At 49.9% G+C, this 17,455-nt stretch overlaps 1 protein-coding gene across 7 annotated transcripts in view; it reads left to right on the top strand.

Annotated features, from left to right (window-relative positions):
• Nucleotides 1-17,455, top strand: part of TMCO4 (transmembrane and coiled-coil domains 4) — a 95,396-nt gene that overhangs the window by 21,250 nt on the left and 56,691 nt on the right. For 5 of the 7 annotated variants that reach the window (XM_060015419.1, XM_060015421.1, XM_060015416.1 and 2 more), the window contains 3 exons: nt 5,659-5,833; nt 6,555-6,582; nt 15,337-15,469. In XM_060015419.1, coding sequence (XP_059871402.1) covers nt 5,659-5,833; nt 6,555-6,582; nt 15,337-15,469 — 336 coding nt within the window. Of the gene's footprint in view, nt 1-5,658; nt 5,834-6,554; nt 6,583-15,336; nt 15,470-17,455 lie in introns of those variants that run through there. The other 2 variants (XM_060015433.1, XM_060015426.1) reach the window with 2 other exon arrangements.

The following is a 17,455-nucleotide window of genomic DNA, read 5'->3' as shown; positions in this document are numbered from 1 at the left end:
AACAATAAATGCTGGAGAGGGTGTGGAGAAAAAGGAACCCTCCTGCACTGTTGGTGGGAATGTAAATTGATACAGCCACTATGGAGAACAGCATGGAGGTTCCTTAAAAAACTAAAAATAGAACTACCATACGACCCAGCAATCCCACTACTGGGCATATACCCTGAGAAAACCATAACTCAAAAAGATACATGTAGGGACTTCCCTGGTGGTGCAGTGGTTAAGAATCCGCCTGCCAATGCAGGGCACAACGGGTTCGAGCCCTGGTCCAGGAAGATCCCACATGCCGCGGAGCAACTAAGGCCGTGCGCCACAACTACTGAGCCTGCGCTCTAGAGCCTGCAAGCCACAGCTACTGAAACCAGCGCGCCTAGGGCCTGTGCTCCACAACAAAGACAAGCCACCGCGATGAGAAGCCCGCGCACCGCAACGAAGAGTAGACCCCGCTCACCGCAGCTAGAGAAAGCGTGTGCGCAGCAATGCAGACCCAACACAGCCAAAAATAAATAAATAAATAAATTTATTTTTAAAAAAAGGTAATGTACCACAGTATTCATTGCAGCAGTATTTACAATACCCAGGACATGGAAGCAACCTAAATGTCCATCAACAGATGAATGGATAAAGAAGATGTGGCACATGTATACAATGGAATATTACTCAGCCATAAAAAGGAATGAAATTGAATTATTTGTAGTGAGGTGGATGGACCTAGAATCTGTCACACAGAGTAAAGTAAGTCAGAAAGAGAAAAACAAATACCGTATGCTAACGCATATATATGGAATTTTAAAAAGCAGTACTGATGAACCTAGTGGCAGGGCAGGAATAAAGAGGCAGACATAGAGAACAGACTAGAGGGCACAGGGTGGGAAGGAGAAGCTGGGATGAAGTGAGAGAGTAGCCTTGACATATATATACTACCAAATGTATAATGGATGGCTAGTGGGAAGCTGCTGCATAGCACAGGGAGATCAACACAAAGCTTTGTGATGACCTAGAGGGGTGGGATAGGGAGGGTGGGAAGGAGGTTCAAGAGGGAAGGGATATGGGGATATATGTATACATATAACTGATTCACTTTGTTGTACAGTAGAATTAACACAACATTGTAAAGCATTTATATTCCAATAAAGATGTGAAACAAATTCTAAAATCTAAAAATAAATAAACAATAAGAGATTTGTTTTTCTCACTTAACAAGAAATCAAAAGGAAGAGAGTTCCAGCATTGATACAGCACCTCAAAAAGCCTTTGGGTTGGCTTTTGTGCAGTTCTCTTAGCCTCCCCCTCCTGATCATAAAATGGCTGCTGTAGTGCCACACATCACAGAACAAGACCCAAGGCCAAGGGACGAACGCCCAAGGAAGAGGAGGACAGGGATTCTCTTCAAGTCTCTCATCAGGGAGGAACTCTTTCCCGGGATACCCTGAGAAGGCTTTCCCTTTTGTGTCATTGGCTAGGTCTAGTCAAATGCCCTCGCCTCACCTGCAAGGGAGGCAGGGAAAAAAATAAAGGCACTTGACATACTCTGTCTCCGTCATGGGAGGGGGCTTCTACTGGTCAGGAAGAAGGGGCTGGGGAATCACTGCTGCTGAGAAACGGCCATCCATCAGAGAGGGTGGTCTTGAGGAAGGAACGTGTTGATGGCCCCTGCAGAGCCCGGCACAGAGCTACCGCCAAACAAACGTTGGATGTTCTCATTATTAATAATGAAACCACGTTCTCTATCTAGAGGTTAGAATATATCTCGTTGGATGTTCTGTTCCCAAGCAAGCCAGGGTCCCATCTCCTGCAAGGGTCCAACTCTCTCCCTGCTCTAGCCCATACCTGTGCCATGCATGGGAAGCTCTGTCTTTCCAGAAGCTTCTCAGATCTGATAAATGCCTACCTGATAAGCTGGTAGATAGGTGGGGGAAGAGTTCTGCATACTTTGTTCACATAAACAAATATTTATGAACCTGAACTGTGTGCCAGGCCTGTGCTGGGCACCGCCTGGGAGGGCACGTGGAGAAGTTGTTCTGTGTCCCCCACAAAATCCAAGTATGGTCTTAAGCACATGTGGCTGAGCCGGAAGCATCTGCCTTGGGGGCAATTTCCTTCCTGAAAGTTACAATGCTCTATGCCACTTCTTTCCGCTTGGTTGATCTCAGTCTTCTTAAGGCCCAAAACACATTTTAAAACCAACCTCAATCTGGGTTGTAAATCCCAGATATGCTGTTGGTTTCAGTAATCTTTAGAAAACATTCTGTGTTTATGTCCACATGGGGCATAAAAGCAATTCTTTAAAATATTTCTCTCTCTTCCATGCTGTAAGCGTCACAGACGCTGTTCCTTACAATGAACTCTGTTTATTAAACATGGAGATATTAACGGTGTAGAGCAGGGGTCAGTAAGCTTTGTCCGTGAAGGTCTAGATATTTCAGGCTTGCAAACCCTGTGGTCTCTGTTGCAGTCACCCAGCTTTGCTGTTGCATGTAGGCTAAAAGCAGCCGGGAGACAGCATGTAAAGGAATGTGCGTGCTGTGTTCCAATAAAACTTAGTTTCAAAAAAAAAAAAAAGGGGCTGCAGCCCCCTGGTGTAGTTTTCCAGCCCCTAGTGAATAGGAGGAGCTTTGGACTAGGAGTCGGGAACCTGGATTCCAGATGAGGCTTTGCCCTTTCCCAGCCAGGAGACCCTTGATATGGTGTTTAACCTCCATAGCCCAGGGGCTCCATCTCAAGACATGGCAAGGATGAGAGGGGAGGGATGCACCAGCCTAGCCGGTGCCCAGCACTCTGTGGATGCCAAGGAATGTGATTGCTGGAGAGGGACGATCTCTGCAGTGGTGAAGCATGGCCTCTGGAGTCAGAGAGAACCCTGGACCCTGGAGCTGTCACTTAACCTCTCTGGGGAATACCCTGGCAGTCCAGTGGTTAGGACTCCGCGATTTCACTGCTGAGTGACCTAAGATCCCACGAGCCATGTGGCATGGCCAAAAAACACAAAGCAAACTAACAAAAAAACACCTTTCTGGTTCTGGGTGTCTTTATCTCTAGAATGGGGGTAAAAATAGTACCTCCCTCCCTCATGGGGCTGTAATGAGAAGTAAATGAGTCCGTGTGTATGAAGCACTGAGTACAGGGACTGACAGATAGTTGCTCTGTGATCACCATTTATTATCATCATTGCTATTGATTTTTATGTGGTTCAGCTAGATCACCAGTCACGTTAGAAGCATTTACCAAGGCCCTGCCGTTCTACAGTGCTATTTCTTATTTCATAGATTGCTGTCCTGGCACTTTACATATATATTTATTAATTCATTTGTTCATTTAAAGAAACACCTATATAGGGCTTTATATGTGCCAGGTTTTGCTCTAAGCACATGACAAATGTTAACTTAGCTTTCAACAACCCTATGCAATAGGTTTCATCGTTATCGCCACCGTTTTACAGACAAAGAAACAGAGGCACAGAGAGGCTAAGTAACTTGTCCAAGATCACACAGCTTGTGGCACAGCTGGGATCTGAGCTGGAGTTCGTGCTCTTCACCCCTCCACTCTTGTTATGAGAAGCTTCTCTACATCCAGGGCTTCCTTCATGGACACAGGGCCAGGCCGTGCCGCTGCCCTCGGCACTACGTATATGTTTACCCCGAAGTAATGCTCAATTCACTTAGTCATCCCTCCCTGCACATACACTCACACATCATGCCAGGGTAATCCCAGTAATTGTAGCGGGGTAAGTTACAGTAATTGTCACAGCAGTAGCTAACATTTATTGAGAGTTATCAGGCACTATTATCATGTCAGTTAATCTTTCCAGCCAATCTATGAGACAGGCCCTATTATCATCCTCATTTTACAGCAGAGGAGAGTAAAACTAAGAGAGGTGAAGTAGGGCATGAAGCCAGTCACCGAGGGAGCCAGGACGCCCCCGAGGGGTCAGACATTAGAGCCCGGCTCAACCCTCTTCTCCACTGCCTCTCTTGGTCACCTTGTAAATAAAATAGTGATGCTAACTAACATTAGTTGAGTATCTACTGCATGCCAAGCCCTGCTCGGGCTGCTTTACATGTATCATCTCATTTAATCCTCAAACAATTTTATGAAGTTGGTTTCTTAGACCCATTTGCAGATAAGGAAACTGAGGCACAGAGAGGTCGAGTTACTCGCTCAGATGTCCTTCAGGAGTGAAGGACTTTCCTTGGACTTCCCTGGCGCTCCAGTGTTTAAGACTCCACGCTTCTACGTCAGGGGGCGCAGGTTTGATCCCTGGTCAGGGAACTAAGATCCCTCATGCCCCGTGGCATGGCCAAAAAAAAAAAAAAAGGAGTGAAGGACGTTCCCCCAGCTACTGAGAGGGCTTTCCGGCACAGCCTGGGTCTGCCTCAGCTGAAGAGAGCCACTTCACCCAAGGTTCTGCCGCCTTCTTGGGGCAGCCTTTGTCTGGTGACTGTCTGAAATAAGGGTATAAAGGCCCAGCCCTGTTGCCCCACTGGGGGCAGTTCTCAAGGGTCACCCCATCTTCAGATCTCCCCACAGGGTCAGCTGAGGCTTCTGTTGAGACTGGATGTCCCTGCCCAGTCCTCCATCCTCCCTGCCCATTCACAGACGTTGACCCCAACAGAATCCCCAGTAATCATTTCAGAGCTGCTTCCCGGGGACCTGGACCAAAACAGTGGTAGGGCCAGGATTTGAACCCGAGTCCAGCACTGCTCCTGTCACAGGCCCGGCCTGCAGAGATCTCTCTACTTGGGCTTTGGCAGCAGCAGCTCTAAAGAATGGGTTGGGTGGGCTGCCTGGGATCCACGGGAACCGGAGCCAGGCGGTGCAAGCGGGGAGCTTCCCGAGGTCGCCCTCTCTACCAGGGAGCTCTGCTTGTCTCTGGGAAGCCTCTTCTCTGCACTGGTCTAATCCCCTCTGATCTGATTCCCTTTCCCGCATCCCAGTGGTGGCTTTGAATCAAAGCCTTGTGTGGACTCTTCTGGGGTCCCCAAGATGCCATGTGTTTCCTGTAGCTCCTGGGGTCCCTTCTCTCCTGGAGCACCCCATCCATCCCCCACCCAGGGACCCCCTCAAATGACTGCTGTGGACAGAGCCCCCATGGCGGCGGTGGGCCCGGCTGGAGGACAGACTTCTCTGCACTTTACCCACTTCTACAGCAGCCAGTGTGTCTCCAGAAAGCATGTCCGTGGCCGTTTCCACAGCAGCCAATCTCCATGTGTGGGAACCTTTTCTGGTCACTGCCTCTCACCTCACAGGTGGATTTGGGGCTCCGTCTCGACTCATCGGGGCTTGATTCCTGCCTCTGTCCTAGCATATCCCACGGCCCTGGATCAGTTAGTGCCGTCCAAGTCTCCACCCCGCTGCGAGCTTCTCATCCAAGGCCCATCTTGCTCATTTTTGATTCCACAGCCCCAGGGCAGGCCGGCCTCAGGGCGTATGGTCAGTAACTGCTCGTTAGCCCGGTTCGTGTGGTTTACCAGCCCTGTGGTCAAAGTTTTGGTGGAGGAAGAAGCCCAAGTCCACACACCTGAAATCAGGTTTTGGCTCTTCTGTATTCCCTGGGCCACAGTCGCCGTGGTTTTTTTAAGTGCCACGTCTTCACATCCCTGCACACAGCTCATATCGTGAGATGCACGGTCCAGGATCTCAGCTGCGTCTGTCTTTCAGATCCTTCTGCACGGACTTTGTGGCTGGCCTGGTGAAGTGGCTGGACTTGTCCGAAGCTGTCTTGCCAACCATGACTGCTTTTGCCAGCGGCCTGGGAGGCGAAGGAGCAGACACGTTTGCTCAGATTTTATTGAAGGACCCCATCTTGAAGGACGACCCACTGGTGATCACTCAGGTACACCCACCGCCCAGGTGGTGGCTGCCAGGGAAAGTAGAACAGAGAACTTCCTCTCAAAGTCAGCCTGAATATCGCTTCTAGTGGCGTGGGGGGAATTGAAAGATTAAATATTGCATCATAATTTCATATGATGATGACGATCATAGCTAATGTTGAATTATCATTATTGAATATTTACTATCGATTTATTACTTAAACAGTGCTTATTATATGCTAATACCTTACTAATATGAACTCATTTAATTCTCAAAGCAATTTTATTAGGTAGGATGATAAATGGAGGCACAGAGACGTTAGGTAACTTGCTCAAGGTCACACAGCTGATTTGAACCTTGGCAGTCTTACTCCAGAGCCCGTGCTCCTGACTGCTAAGCTGTGGTGCCTCCTTTTGGAAGTAGCAGCTTTGCTGTGTGCCCTTGGGCATGTCACTCACCTGCTCTGTATGCATTTGAAGCAGGCAGAAGCTTGACACAGGCTATCGGTGGGTCAAGAGAGCAGATTTAAAACAGCCCTTCCCCTCCTTCATCTGACTCCCTGAAATTCTCACGCATTTATTCAGTTATCTGCCTACTTGTTTGTCTGGCTCGCCCCTCAAATGTACGGCGGAGGTATTTTGTCTGCCTGGTTCTCCCACTTATTAAGGGTCAATAAACATTTGTCAAGTGAGCAGGCTGGTTACAAATCAACCTATTGCTAATTCCTGTTACTCTTCCCTCAGGACCTTCTGAGCTTCTCACTCAAGGATGGTGAGTTGATTTCATAAGTTGTGGGGCACATATCTGCACCTCAGCCAGTGAAGCCAGTGGTAGGTGTTGCCCCTGCGGTCCCGTCCCCAGTGGCCTTTTTGGTGCAAGAAAGGAAAGGGGGCTTCCCTGGTGGCGCAGTGGTTGGGAGTCCGCCTGCCGATGCAGGGGACGCGGGTTCGTGCCCCGGTCCGGGAAGATCCCACATGCCGCGGAGCGGCTGGGCCCGTGAGCCATGGCCGCTGGGCCTGCGCGTCCGGAGCCTGTGCTCCGCAACGGGAGAGGCCACAGCAGTGAGAGGCCCGCGTACCGCAAAAATAAATAAATAAATAAATAAAAAGAAAGGAAAGGGAAGCCAATAGAGCTGGGCCACAAGCCCAGTGAGCCACGTTCATTCTAGCCTGCTTCCTGCCCCCGCCTGCCAATCACAAGCCCTCCTGAGCTCCCAGGAGCACCCAGGACACTTTAACTTACCCCCTTTGCTGTGGGTGACCTTGGCCTGGCTCTCACAGAATAATTGGAGTGGGTTTGAAACAGCCTGTCTAATGTCATCACCTGGTACTTCATTCCCTCCCAGGGGTGTTCTCATAGGCAGCCTCTAAACCGGCATTGCCTTTGAAATGTCTCTTGAGAATAACCACCACTTATGAAGCACCTGTTAACGCTGGTCATGGTACCTGACCCTTGTCAGGCATTGTTTCACATCATCCTCATAGCCATCCTTTCATGGAGACACTCCCACTTTCCAGACGAGCAAACTGAGGCCCAGAGAGGTGAAGTAACTGGCCTAAGCTGGTAAGTGGCAGAGCTGGACATTCTAAAACAAGTGCTATCAACAAAAACCTTAGCAGATTTTACCCACAGGGGTTGAGGACTGTGGCAGCATCCCCACGGGAATATAGTAGTACCTCGTAGCTAAAGAATACCAGTCTCTGACAACATCTGGGGGGTGCCTTTGGTTTATCTCAAAGCCCCACCAGATGCCGGCATCTACGAACAGGAGGAGCTTCACTGGCACGCCGGGACCCCAATGGGAGTGGGTGCTAGGGCTCAAAAGTTCCCCAGAGGTCAGAGGTAGGTGGCCCCTCAAACCATCTAGACGACCCTCTCATCAGACGCAGACCTCGGAGATATTGCAGGTTCCGTTCCAGACCACCGCAGTAAAGCCAGTCACGTGAATATTTTTGGTTTCTCAGGGCATATAAAAGTTATATTTACACTATACTGTAGTCTATTAAGTGTGCAGTAACGCTGTGTCTAAAAAAACAATGGACATACATTAATTTAAAAATGCTGTTGGAAAAATGGCACTGATGGACCTGCTGGATGCAGGGTTGCCACAGACAAGGCAAAGAGCAGTAAAACGAGGTCCGCCTGTAGATGAGAAAAGGAGGCCCCGAGTGGGAATGGCTACAGTTGTCATGTCCAACTCTGTCCGTATTAATGAAGAACCAGGGACCAAGAACTGGGTGCATCTGGGGATCAGGCTGCCCGGTGTTAAGATTCAAGCTCTACTCTGGCGAGGTCCTGAATGTCTCTGTGTCTCGGTTTTCTCAGGTGTTAAATGGGAACAAACAGTACTTTTTACCTTATAGGGCAGCGGGGAGGATTAAATGAAATAACCCAGGTAAAGCGCTCAGAACAGAGCTGGCATGCAGGAAGCAGGCCATGAGTGCCACTGGGGCACGGTGGTGGTGGTGGTGAAATGGGAAAGCCCTGGGAACCAGAAAACCTGGACTGTCATCCTGTCTCTCAGACTCTCATTGTGTGACCTTGATCAAGTCACTTAACTTCTCTGAACTTCAATTTCAAATACAAATGAGAGGCAAGAGCCAGATGCTACTTCAGAGCAAAACAAAACTGTCTTTGGTCCTAAGAACACAGTCAAGGATCTTGTAAGGAGAAGGTCAGTGTCATAGTTGGGCCGGTTGTTCAAGGCCTTTCCCATAAGCTCCATGAGAGTAGGGCCCTTGTCTGGCTTGTTCACCATCATATCCCAGTGTCTGCAACACTGATGGACACGGGCGGGCATTTAGTACTTGTTGGGTGAATGGATGGATGGATGAAGGGATGGAGGAATGGATGAAGGGATGGAGGGACGGATGGATAAATGGATAGAAGGTTGGATGGATAGAAAGAAGGATGGATGTCCTTTCCTTAGAGCACAAGCTCAGATACTAGCAAGGTGGTTTGTCTGAACTTGAGGGTTAAAACATCTTTTTTTCTACAGAGACTGATGGGGTAGGACACACAGCACAGAAGGCTCTCTGTGCTACTGCATTTCTCTCTGGGTGTGACACAGGGTGGTTAATCATGGAATCAGCCCAAGACATCAACACAAAAAGCCGCACGTCTCTGAACTTCCTGGAAGGTTGACCCATACTGACAATATTGGGATCTTAGTCACAAAACAATGCCATCTTGGCAGCTGGGTGGAATTTTTTATGCATGCTAATCATTTCCTTCTCATCCAGTAACAACCCATGAAGCTTCTTGCCCACACAACTGGAAAAAATAAGCCTTTTATATGTTGGAGGTTAAACTACATCTGAGCCAACTCGAGACTGGGTTTCACGACTGTGGCACTATTGACATTTGGGACTGGATAATTCTTTGTTGTGGGACCACCCCGTGCCATGTAGGAGATTGAGCTGAATCCCTGGCCTCTACTCACTAGATGCCAGTAGCACTTCCTGAGTTGTGATAACCAGAAATGTCTCCATGCTTTGCCAGATATCCTCGGGGGGCAAAAACATCCCTGGTTGAGAACCATGGGTTCAGGACCCCAAATTTGGCCGTCTCAGGTGGGGCTGGTTTATTTGTAGTTGGTAATCTTTATAAGTTACCTAGTTGCTCTCCTAGGTCCTATACACAGATGGTGAATTATTGCATCGTATAAAATCCTCAAATCAACTGCTAGAGTAGATACTGTTATCCCCACTGGTAGGAAATTAGGCTCAGGAGGTTAAGTAACCCGAGGTGGCATTTCCAAGTAAGTTTCAAATTCCGTTTAAGGCAGTGAGTCTCGTGGTGAACGTGCGCAGGACACTTAAGCTGAAGCATGGTTCTTGCCCTCTGTACCCTGAATCCAAAGATAACATTGACTCCAGGCCATGGAACCCGACGACATGCAGCCACATGAGATATAACAACCTTCACCGCAAACTTGGCTCTACTTTCTGACCTGGTCTTTATTACTGAGTTGCAAACCCTACCTCCCCAATGAATCAGAAAGGTTTGAGAGGTTGGTCGTTGGTCGTGGTGGAACGCGTTGTCAGCTCGCGGCTAGGTTCTTCATCAGGATCCTCAAGGTTCGTAAAGCTTGCTGTCAGTATTGAAGCTGGCTGTTCATCCATTCAGCAAATGAGAACGGAGCCCGCACTGTGTGTGCCAGGCCGTCTGCTAGGTGCTGGGAGTAGTTCTAACCAGGGCCGATGCTCATTGAGTGCCTACTGTGTGCAGGCCCTGAGAAAAATGCTTTACAATTTGTTTAAACCCCTCAACAGCCCTGGGAGGTAGATGCTATTCCTGTCCCTCATTTTACAAAAGAGGCAGCTGCGGCCCAGAAAGTGAAATCACCTGCCCGAGGTCACACAGCAAGGATTCAGACCCAGGCAGTGTGGTTCCAGAGCCCATGCTTAACTGCTGTTCTGCTTCCTACATGGAGATAAAATGATAAAGTCCTCATCCTTACAGCTGACTTTAGGGGATTTGATGAGGCCAGAATGAAGCGTGGGCACCCCATGTGGTAGAGGCCGGAGGAGGCCAATCTTGCCAGCAGCTGAGAGGGTGGAGCTGGAGGAGGGCCTCAGATGGGCCCCCTTTGCTCCCATGACCACCGGCCTTGAAGTAAGCTCGTTGCCACGTTGAACACCCTTAACTGTCCCCCCAAAATGAGACGTGAAGAGAAAAGGCAGGAGTCATACCTGAAACCATCTGAGTTCACGTCCTGCCCTGAGACAGGGTGCATCTTAGAAGTCGTGTCCCTTGGGACTTCCCTGGTGGAGCAGTGGTTAAGAATCCAACTGCCATTGCAGGGGACACAGATTTGATCCCTGGTCCAAGAAAATCCCACAGGCCGCAGAGCGACTAAGCCCGTGCACTACAACTACTGAGCCTGTGCTCTAGAGCCCGTGAGCCACAGCTACTGAGCCCACATTCCACAACTACTGAAGCCCGCACGCCTAGAGCCCGTGCTCCGAAACAAGAGAAGCCACCACAATGAGAAGTATGCACATTGTGACAAAGAGTAGCCCCCGCTCACCACAACTAGAGAAAGCCCACGCGCAGCAACGAAGACCCAATGCAGCCAAAAATTAATTAATTAAATTTAAAAAGAAAAAAAAAAAGTCCCGTGCCTCCAGCCACACTCTGCCCACCAAAGTGAAGACCCTGGGAAGACTTGTAAGTCAGCCCAGTGCCCATGGGGGAGATGGGGGGAGGACCGTGGGACTAGAGTAAGGTGTGGTTTCCTTTATATGAAAAAAAAAATTCATTGAGGGTGAAATTGGGTATAAATATTCTAAATGTTACATAAAATGTACAATTAGAAAAGTTGGGGGAATTCCCTTGTTGTTCAGTGGTTAGGACTCGGTGCTTTCACTGCCAGGTCCTGGGTTCAGTCCCTGGTCGGGAAACTAAGATCCCACAAGGCACGCAGTACGGCCAAAAAAAAAAAGTCGGTCCATCGAGGGATGGCAGTGCAGTAGGCTGGGTAATCAGTTGAATGAATATGGCCTGAGAGTGTCCTCGGACCGCAGGGAAAGGCGAGACGAAGGCTCCCCGTGCTGACACAGCAGCAACAGCTCACAGCCTCACCCCAGCAGCCCTGGCTTCTTAGCATCTAAGGATAGAGCAAATTTGACAATTTACCATAAAAAGAGTACTATTAGCCACCTTTTCTTGATCACTTACTGCATCCCAGGTGCTGGCCAGTCTCATCACATGCATCTTCTCACTGTATCTCAACAAACGCCAGATTAAAAGGGTATTCTTGCCCCCATTGTACAGATGAGGAAACTGAGGCTCAGAGAGGTCAAGAAACTTGCCTGAAGCCATTAGGTAGTCAGATGAAAATTCAAACCCCAGTCTGTGTCCCAACAAAGGCTGAAGTTTCTGCCTCTGAATTCCTTTTTCCTTTGGTCTGGAGGGCAGTCCCCAAAGGGAGGGGATTGGCCGTGATCTCTTCCCAAAGGTCTGGGATTCTGCTGCTCTCCGAGGAGAGGCAAGCTCAACCCCAGGCAGGTCATTCTGGCTCCCGAACTCAGATCCATAGTGAGAACAGAGGCTGGTTCAGTGCCTGGCAATGGAGGTTGTACTGCTCCCTGAGGAGGTGCATTTGGAAATGCAGGGCAGGTGGTGGTGGTTGTCACAGCGCCGGGGGTGCACCTGGCGTTTAGCTCCAAGGGCGCTGTTCGTCCTTTAATGCACAGCACAGTGTTGGATGGTGAAGTGCAAAGTGCATCAACTTCTCTATTGAGATGCTGGTGAGAAAAGGAGCCCAGAAGTGTTTGTTCTGCCCCCGGGTCTGTCCAAACACACTGGGTGACTTTGGACATGTCCCTTGCTCTTCCTAGGCCAGAAGGACCAGTTGAGCTCCAAGGGTGGAGTCTGGGTGGGTGCTGGGGCTGCCCAGCAGTTGGAGGCTGGCATACTCCTGCCCCCTGGGGGCAGAACCAAGATCCCTGAGCCCGCCCCCCCCCAAGATTTTCCAAAGAACAGGCTGCCGGGTGATGGGTCCTGTGTGTGCACCTTTGGCCCATGGCCTAGGGCTATGCCTGGGATTGTGGGTGCACCCCCCATATCCCATGCACCCAGAAGGTAGGATTCACAGCTGACCACATGGGATTGACCTGGAATCCCAAAACTTCACTCGAGTAGATTTGCCTTATTCTAGTCTTTTTTTTTGGCTGCACTGCTCAGCTCGTGGGATTTTAGTTCCCCAACCAGTGATCGAACCTGGGCCCTCCACAATGAGAGCTCGGAGTCCTAACCACTGGACCTCCAGGGAATTCCCTCAAGTAGATTTGCCTTTAAAAGGCAGCCACAGTGAAATGAACAGAAACTTTGGCATCCTGGGTTTTAAGCCAAATTCCACGGCTCTCTCAGCTGTGTGATTCAGAACAGCGGTCCCCAACCTTTTTGGCACCAGGGACCGGTTTCGTGGAAGACAGTTTTTCCGCACACTCGGGTGGGGGAGATGGTTCAGGCGGTGATGCTAACGACAGGGAGCGATGGGAGCGGCCAATGAAGCTTCGCCCCTCGCCCACAGCTCACCTCCTGCTGTGCGGCCCGGTTCCTAACAGGCCACGGACCGGTACCGGTCTGTGGACTGGGGGCTGGGGACCCCTGTTTTAGGAAGTTTCTTAGCCTTTCTGCACCCGTTCTTCCCTCTTGTGCAAAATGAGGCATCATAATACCAGCTTCCCAGGACCACTGGGAAGATTAGCAATCAGGAATGCAAGCTTCCTGAGTGGTGCCCAGCATTTGTTAGGAGCACCGTGGATGCTGGTTTCCTTTCCTGCAGAGGTAGCAGGAGGAGTCATCTTGATTACACCACTTCCTCCAGGCATGAATGCACCCAGACCTTCTCAAATCAGGAGCTTGCTAGTTAGAACAAGTGCAAAGGCCCTGGGGCAGGAATGAGCTTGGCTTCTTGGTGGGACAAATACTGGTGGAAACAGGGACCAGTAGGAACTGAGGTGGTAGAGAGTGGCAGGAAAATGTACAATCTTGCAGACCATGGGAAGAAATGTGGATTTTATTCTAAGTGCATTGGGGAGTTTTAAGTTGGGGAAGAGAACCCCAATTAGATTTATGACTTCACCCTTCAAGCTGCCGTGTGGCAAATAGAGTGTGGGGCAGGAGGAACCAGGGCAATGGCTGGTCCTTGAAGAGCGATGGCAGTCACAGTGGCCGTGCAGCAGAGATGGGGAGCCGTGGTCAGACTCAGGATACATTTTGGAGGTGCAGCTGTCACCATCAGCTGGTAAATTGGATGTCTGAGGAGGGGCAACGAGAAAAATCAAGAACGATGCCCAGGCTTTTGGCCTGAACCCCAAGTTGGGCTTTTTATTGACACAGGATGGATTGGCCCTTGAAGAGTGAGTTGGCTACCTGGCAAGTTGTCCTGGGTAGCCCAGGACTCCTGCCCCTCCTCTACCACTCACCACCTGCCTTAAATAGAACCTCAGCTCCAAGTCCAGCAGCCTGGCTGTCAAGGTCCTTGAAATGACCCTTACACGAGGCTGACATTCCAGAGTCCCGTGCCTGAGAATACCTTGGGAGGTTTTAATCACCTGTGCACCTGGCAGTCTGTATTCCAGAAACTGAATCACGGCAGCCTTGACCAGTGGAGTATGAATTAGTGGCTGATGATAGCTGCCATCAGTTAATCACCACGGCCAAGGCTTGTCAATTGGCACAGGTCGATTACGGCCTACGTGCAATAGTCTGTGAGCCTAGGAGGGAGCTCCTTTATTTGTGGGACATTAGCTGATCAATAACCCCAAGACGTGGCCTGTGGTGTCTGTTTCCCGACACACAGGTCCTCATCCAGGGAGGCGGCCGAGGGCAGCTGGGCAAGTGCTTCCAGACCACGGCTCGCTCTAAGGACCCTTGTTAGTGGAAGGAACTGGTTTATTTTGCAGAAGCTGAGGTTATCGTAGCTACTACGACCTTAGTATAAAATTACCATGCAGCATTGCAGACACCTAGCAGAGGAGGCCAGTTCTGCATCATTCATTAAGGACCCGTCATGGACCCAGAGTCCTCTCCTCAAAACTTTGTGAGGGCTTCCCTGGTGGCACAGTGGTTGAGAGTCCGCCTGCTGATGCAGGGGACACGGGTTCGTGCCCCGGTCCGGGAAGATCCCACATGCCGCGGAGCGGCTGGGTTCGTGAGCCATGGCCGCTGAGCCTGCACGTCCGGAGCCTGTGCTCCGCAACAGGAGAGGCCACAGCAGTGAGAGGCCTGCGTACCGCCAAAAAAAAAAAAAAAAAAAACTTTGTGAGATGACTGTTACTATTTCCACTTCCACCTGAGCGAGGATGAGCTTTGCCCAAGGTTAGACACAAATAGTATCCGTACCCAGGTCTGTCAGGTCATCAATTGAACATTTATTCTTTGTGCCAAGCACTCTCCTAAGGACTGGAGATAAAGCAGTGCAGAGTTTATACTTATCAAGTTTATACTTCACGGGGAGAGACAAACGAGAGTACATGGATATGATGTCAGAGCAGAGCAAGCTCTGTGTGGAACAAAATGCAGGGTGAAGGGGTAGAGTAATGGGGGCCGGGGGTCGGGAAGGCCTCTGTAAGCGGGAGGCGTCTGAACAGAGGGGGAGGAGCCTCCCAAGAAGATCTGGGGAATGAGCCTTCCCGGTGGTGGAAACAAAACAAGTGCAAAGGCTCCGCAGCAGGAACATTCTAGAAGGTGAGGTCGTGGAGTTGGCCAGGGGCCTTGTATGTCATGATGTAATTGGATCTGCTTCTGATCGTGCTGTCACGTCCTCAACAGCTTTGGGATGTGAAAATTTGATCTTTGCTGATTTGGTGAAACACGCCACCTTTCTTCTGATCCATATGGGTAACAGTTGCACACTGTTCCGCCCCAGAAGCTGTCTTCTTGTTCAGCTGACTGGTTCTCGGGGCTGTGCACTTCGGATGTATCTGGGGTTTGGGTTTCATCCGTTGCGCTGCTGTTAACATCTCTGTGCTTGGAAGCTGAACTGACCCCGTGCTCTTTCTCTCTTTGCAGGACGCTACGATGCTCGGGCCCGAGTCCTCATTTGCCACATGACCTCCCTCCTCCAGGTGCCCTTGGAGGAGCTGGACCTCCTCGAAGAGACGTTCCTCGAGAGCCTGAAGGAAACCAAAGAGGAGGAATCTGAGTAAGTGTGCCCTGCGGCCCTGGCCACCCTGCCAGGAATCAAGGACTTCCACTCTTCAGATAACAGCATCCTGTGTGTCCCCTCCCCCCATTAATAAATGGTGCACTGAGGTGGGAAGAGCACTGGACAGAGAGTCACAGTGCAGTCCTGACTCTCTGTGTGGCCTTATCAAGTCACTTCCCGTCTCTGGGCCTCCATCCTCATTTGTAGGAAAGGGGGATTGAATGGATGAATGCTAAGGGCCATGAGTTTGTGACTTTAACATTCTGTGGCCCCAACACCCCACTCCCCCTCAGTTCTTGTGACACCTTGTCTGTGGGCCAGAGTGGCCTGGGTTCAAATCCCACCTCTGACACCTGTTTGCTTTTTGACCTTGGGCGGGTGCCCCCCCACCCCCATTCTCTAAGCCATAATATTCTTATCTGTAAAATAGGAATAAGAATAGCATCCTCCTAGGGTCATTGTGGAAAACAAATGCAATTGTATTATCAAGTGCTTGGCCCAGGGCTGGCATGTAGCAAGGGCTCAGTATGTATGAGTCCTTCCCTTCCCCCACATTCCCCCATACCTGCCAGCTGTCAAGAGGCTTTGCTATCTGTGTATGGTCAGGTGTGTGTTGAGGGAAATTTTCCTGGTAACTTGGCCAGAGCTCAGCTCTTTGCAGAACACCTTACACAGGATCTAATCCCAGGGTAATAAATCGATCCCAGTCACAGCCTAATTGCGGGCTCCTTGCACCAGGCACATCTCCCAGCCTTGGGTTTTGTTCGGCCATGAAGGCTTTCTTTGAGCAGCCAGGCTGTGCCCAGTTCAGCCCAGCTGGGAATTTAGCTTTGAAGCCAAATTCAGAACTGGAGCCGCCCTCCCGCCAGGGTTTGTAGGGCAAAGGGAGGGGGTCGATTCCTTGAGAAAGGAGGAAACTTGGTCTGTTGAAATAACCTGAAAATAGACTTGTTTTGACTCCCAGAGCTGTGTCAATAAAGAAACAGCTGGATCCAGGCCAACACCTGGATCCCTCAAGTATGCCTTGAAATGAAGGACACTCTTAAGTATTGTCTGGAAATCTATTGTCAGGAAGAAACACATTACCCAGAGGGTCTGCTCTGATAATACCAGTAATGCCAGATGAGGGAATGTGTAAAACAGCCCAGCTCTGCCACTTACCAGCCGTGTGATCCTGGGCAAGTTATTTAACTTCTCTGGGCCTCAGTTTCCCCAGCTACAAATGGGGATAATAATAGCACCCTCTTCATAGGGTTCTTGTGGGGCTCAAATGAGTTTGTACACATAAAGCGCTTCGAGCAGGACTTGCACAGAGTTACTAGTTGTTAAATATCAACATTTGCTATAGTACTGTTATCATTGCTGTTATTACTGCATGGGCCATTTCCTCAGAATAATACTCCACAGGTGTCATTTTTTAACTCAATTTTAGGGACTTTGGCAACCTCTCAGATTCTATCTATGGTCTCTGGAGGGGTCTGAGACGCAGGGAAAGCATAGGGACTGGTCAGCCAAGGGACCTGGTTCTCTGTTTGATTCTGCTACTAAGTCCCTGTGTGGCCCTGGGCACGTTGCTTTCCCTGTCCAGACACCAGCACCAGTTTTTTCACCTGTACAAGTAGAGTATCGAGTTGTATGTAGGTTTCTTTTAACTCTAAGGTTTTGTGTTTCTGCAAGGTGAGCTTCTCACTCAGCACCCCAAGGCGATCCTTTGCAACTGGAGTTCAGGGTGTGATGTACCACCTTTCTGTTCTTGGGTCCCCATCTGAGCCCTGAGGCCATCCAAGCTTCCCCTACTTGTTTGGTGACTTCACTTCTCTGTGCCTCAGTTTCTTCATCTGTAGCACAGGGACAGTGGTAGGATCTCCCTCATAGGGCTGTCAAGAGGGTTAAATTAATTAATACGTATCAAAGGCTTGGAAGAGCACCTGACACATAGTAAATGTTAGCAAGTGCGGTGCTGGACGTTGATACTGATCCCAT

The sequence above is a fragment of the Delphinus delphis genome, chromosome 1, assembly GCF_949987515.2.
Source record: "Delphinus delphis chromosome 1, mDelDel1.2, whole genome shotgun sequence".
In the NCBI taxonomy this organism is placed as follows: domain Eukaryota; kingdom Metazoa; phylum Chordata; class Mammalia; order Artiodactyla; family Delphinidae; genus Delphinus; species Delphinus delphis.
This window is presented reverse-complemented; position numbering and strand designations above follow the sequence as displayed.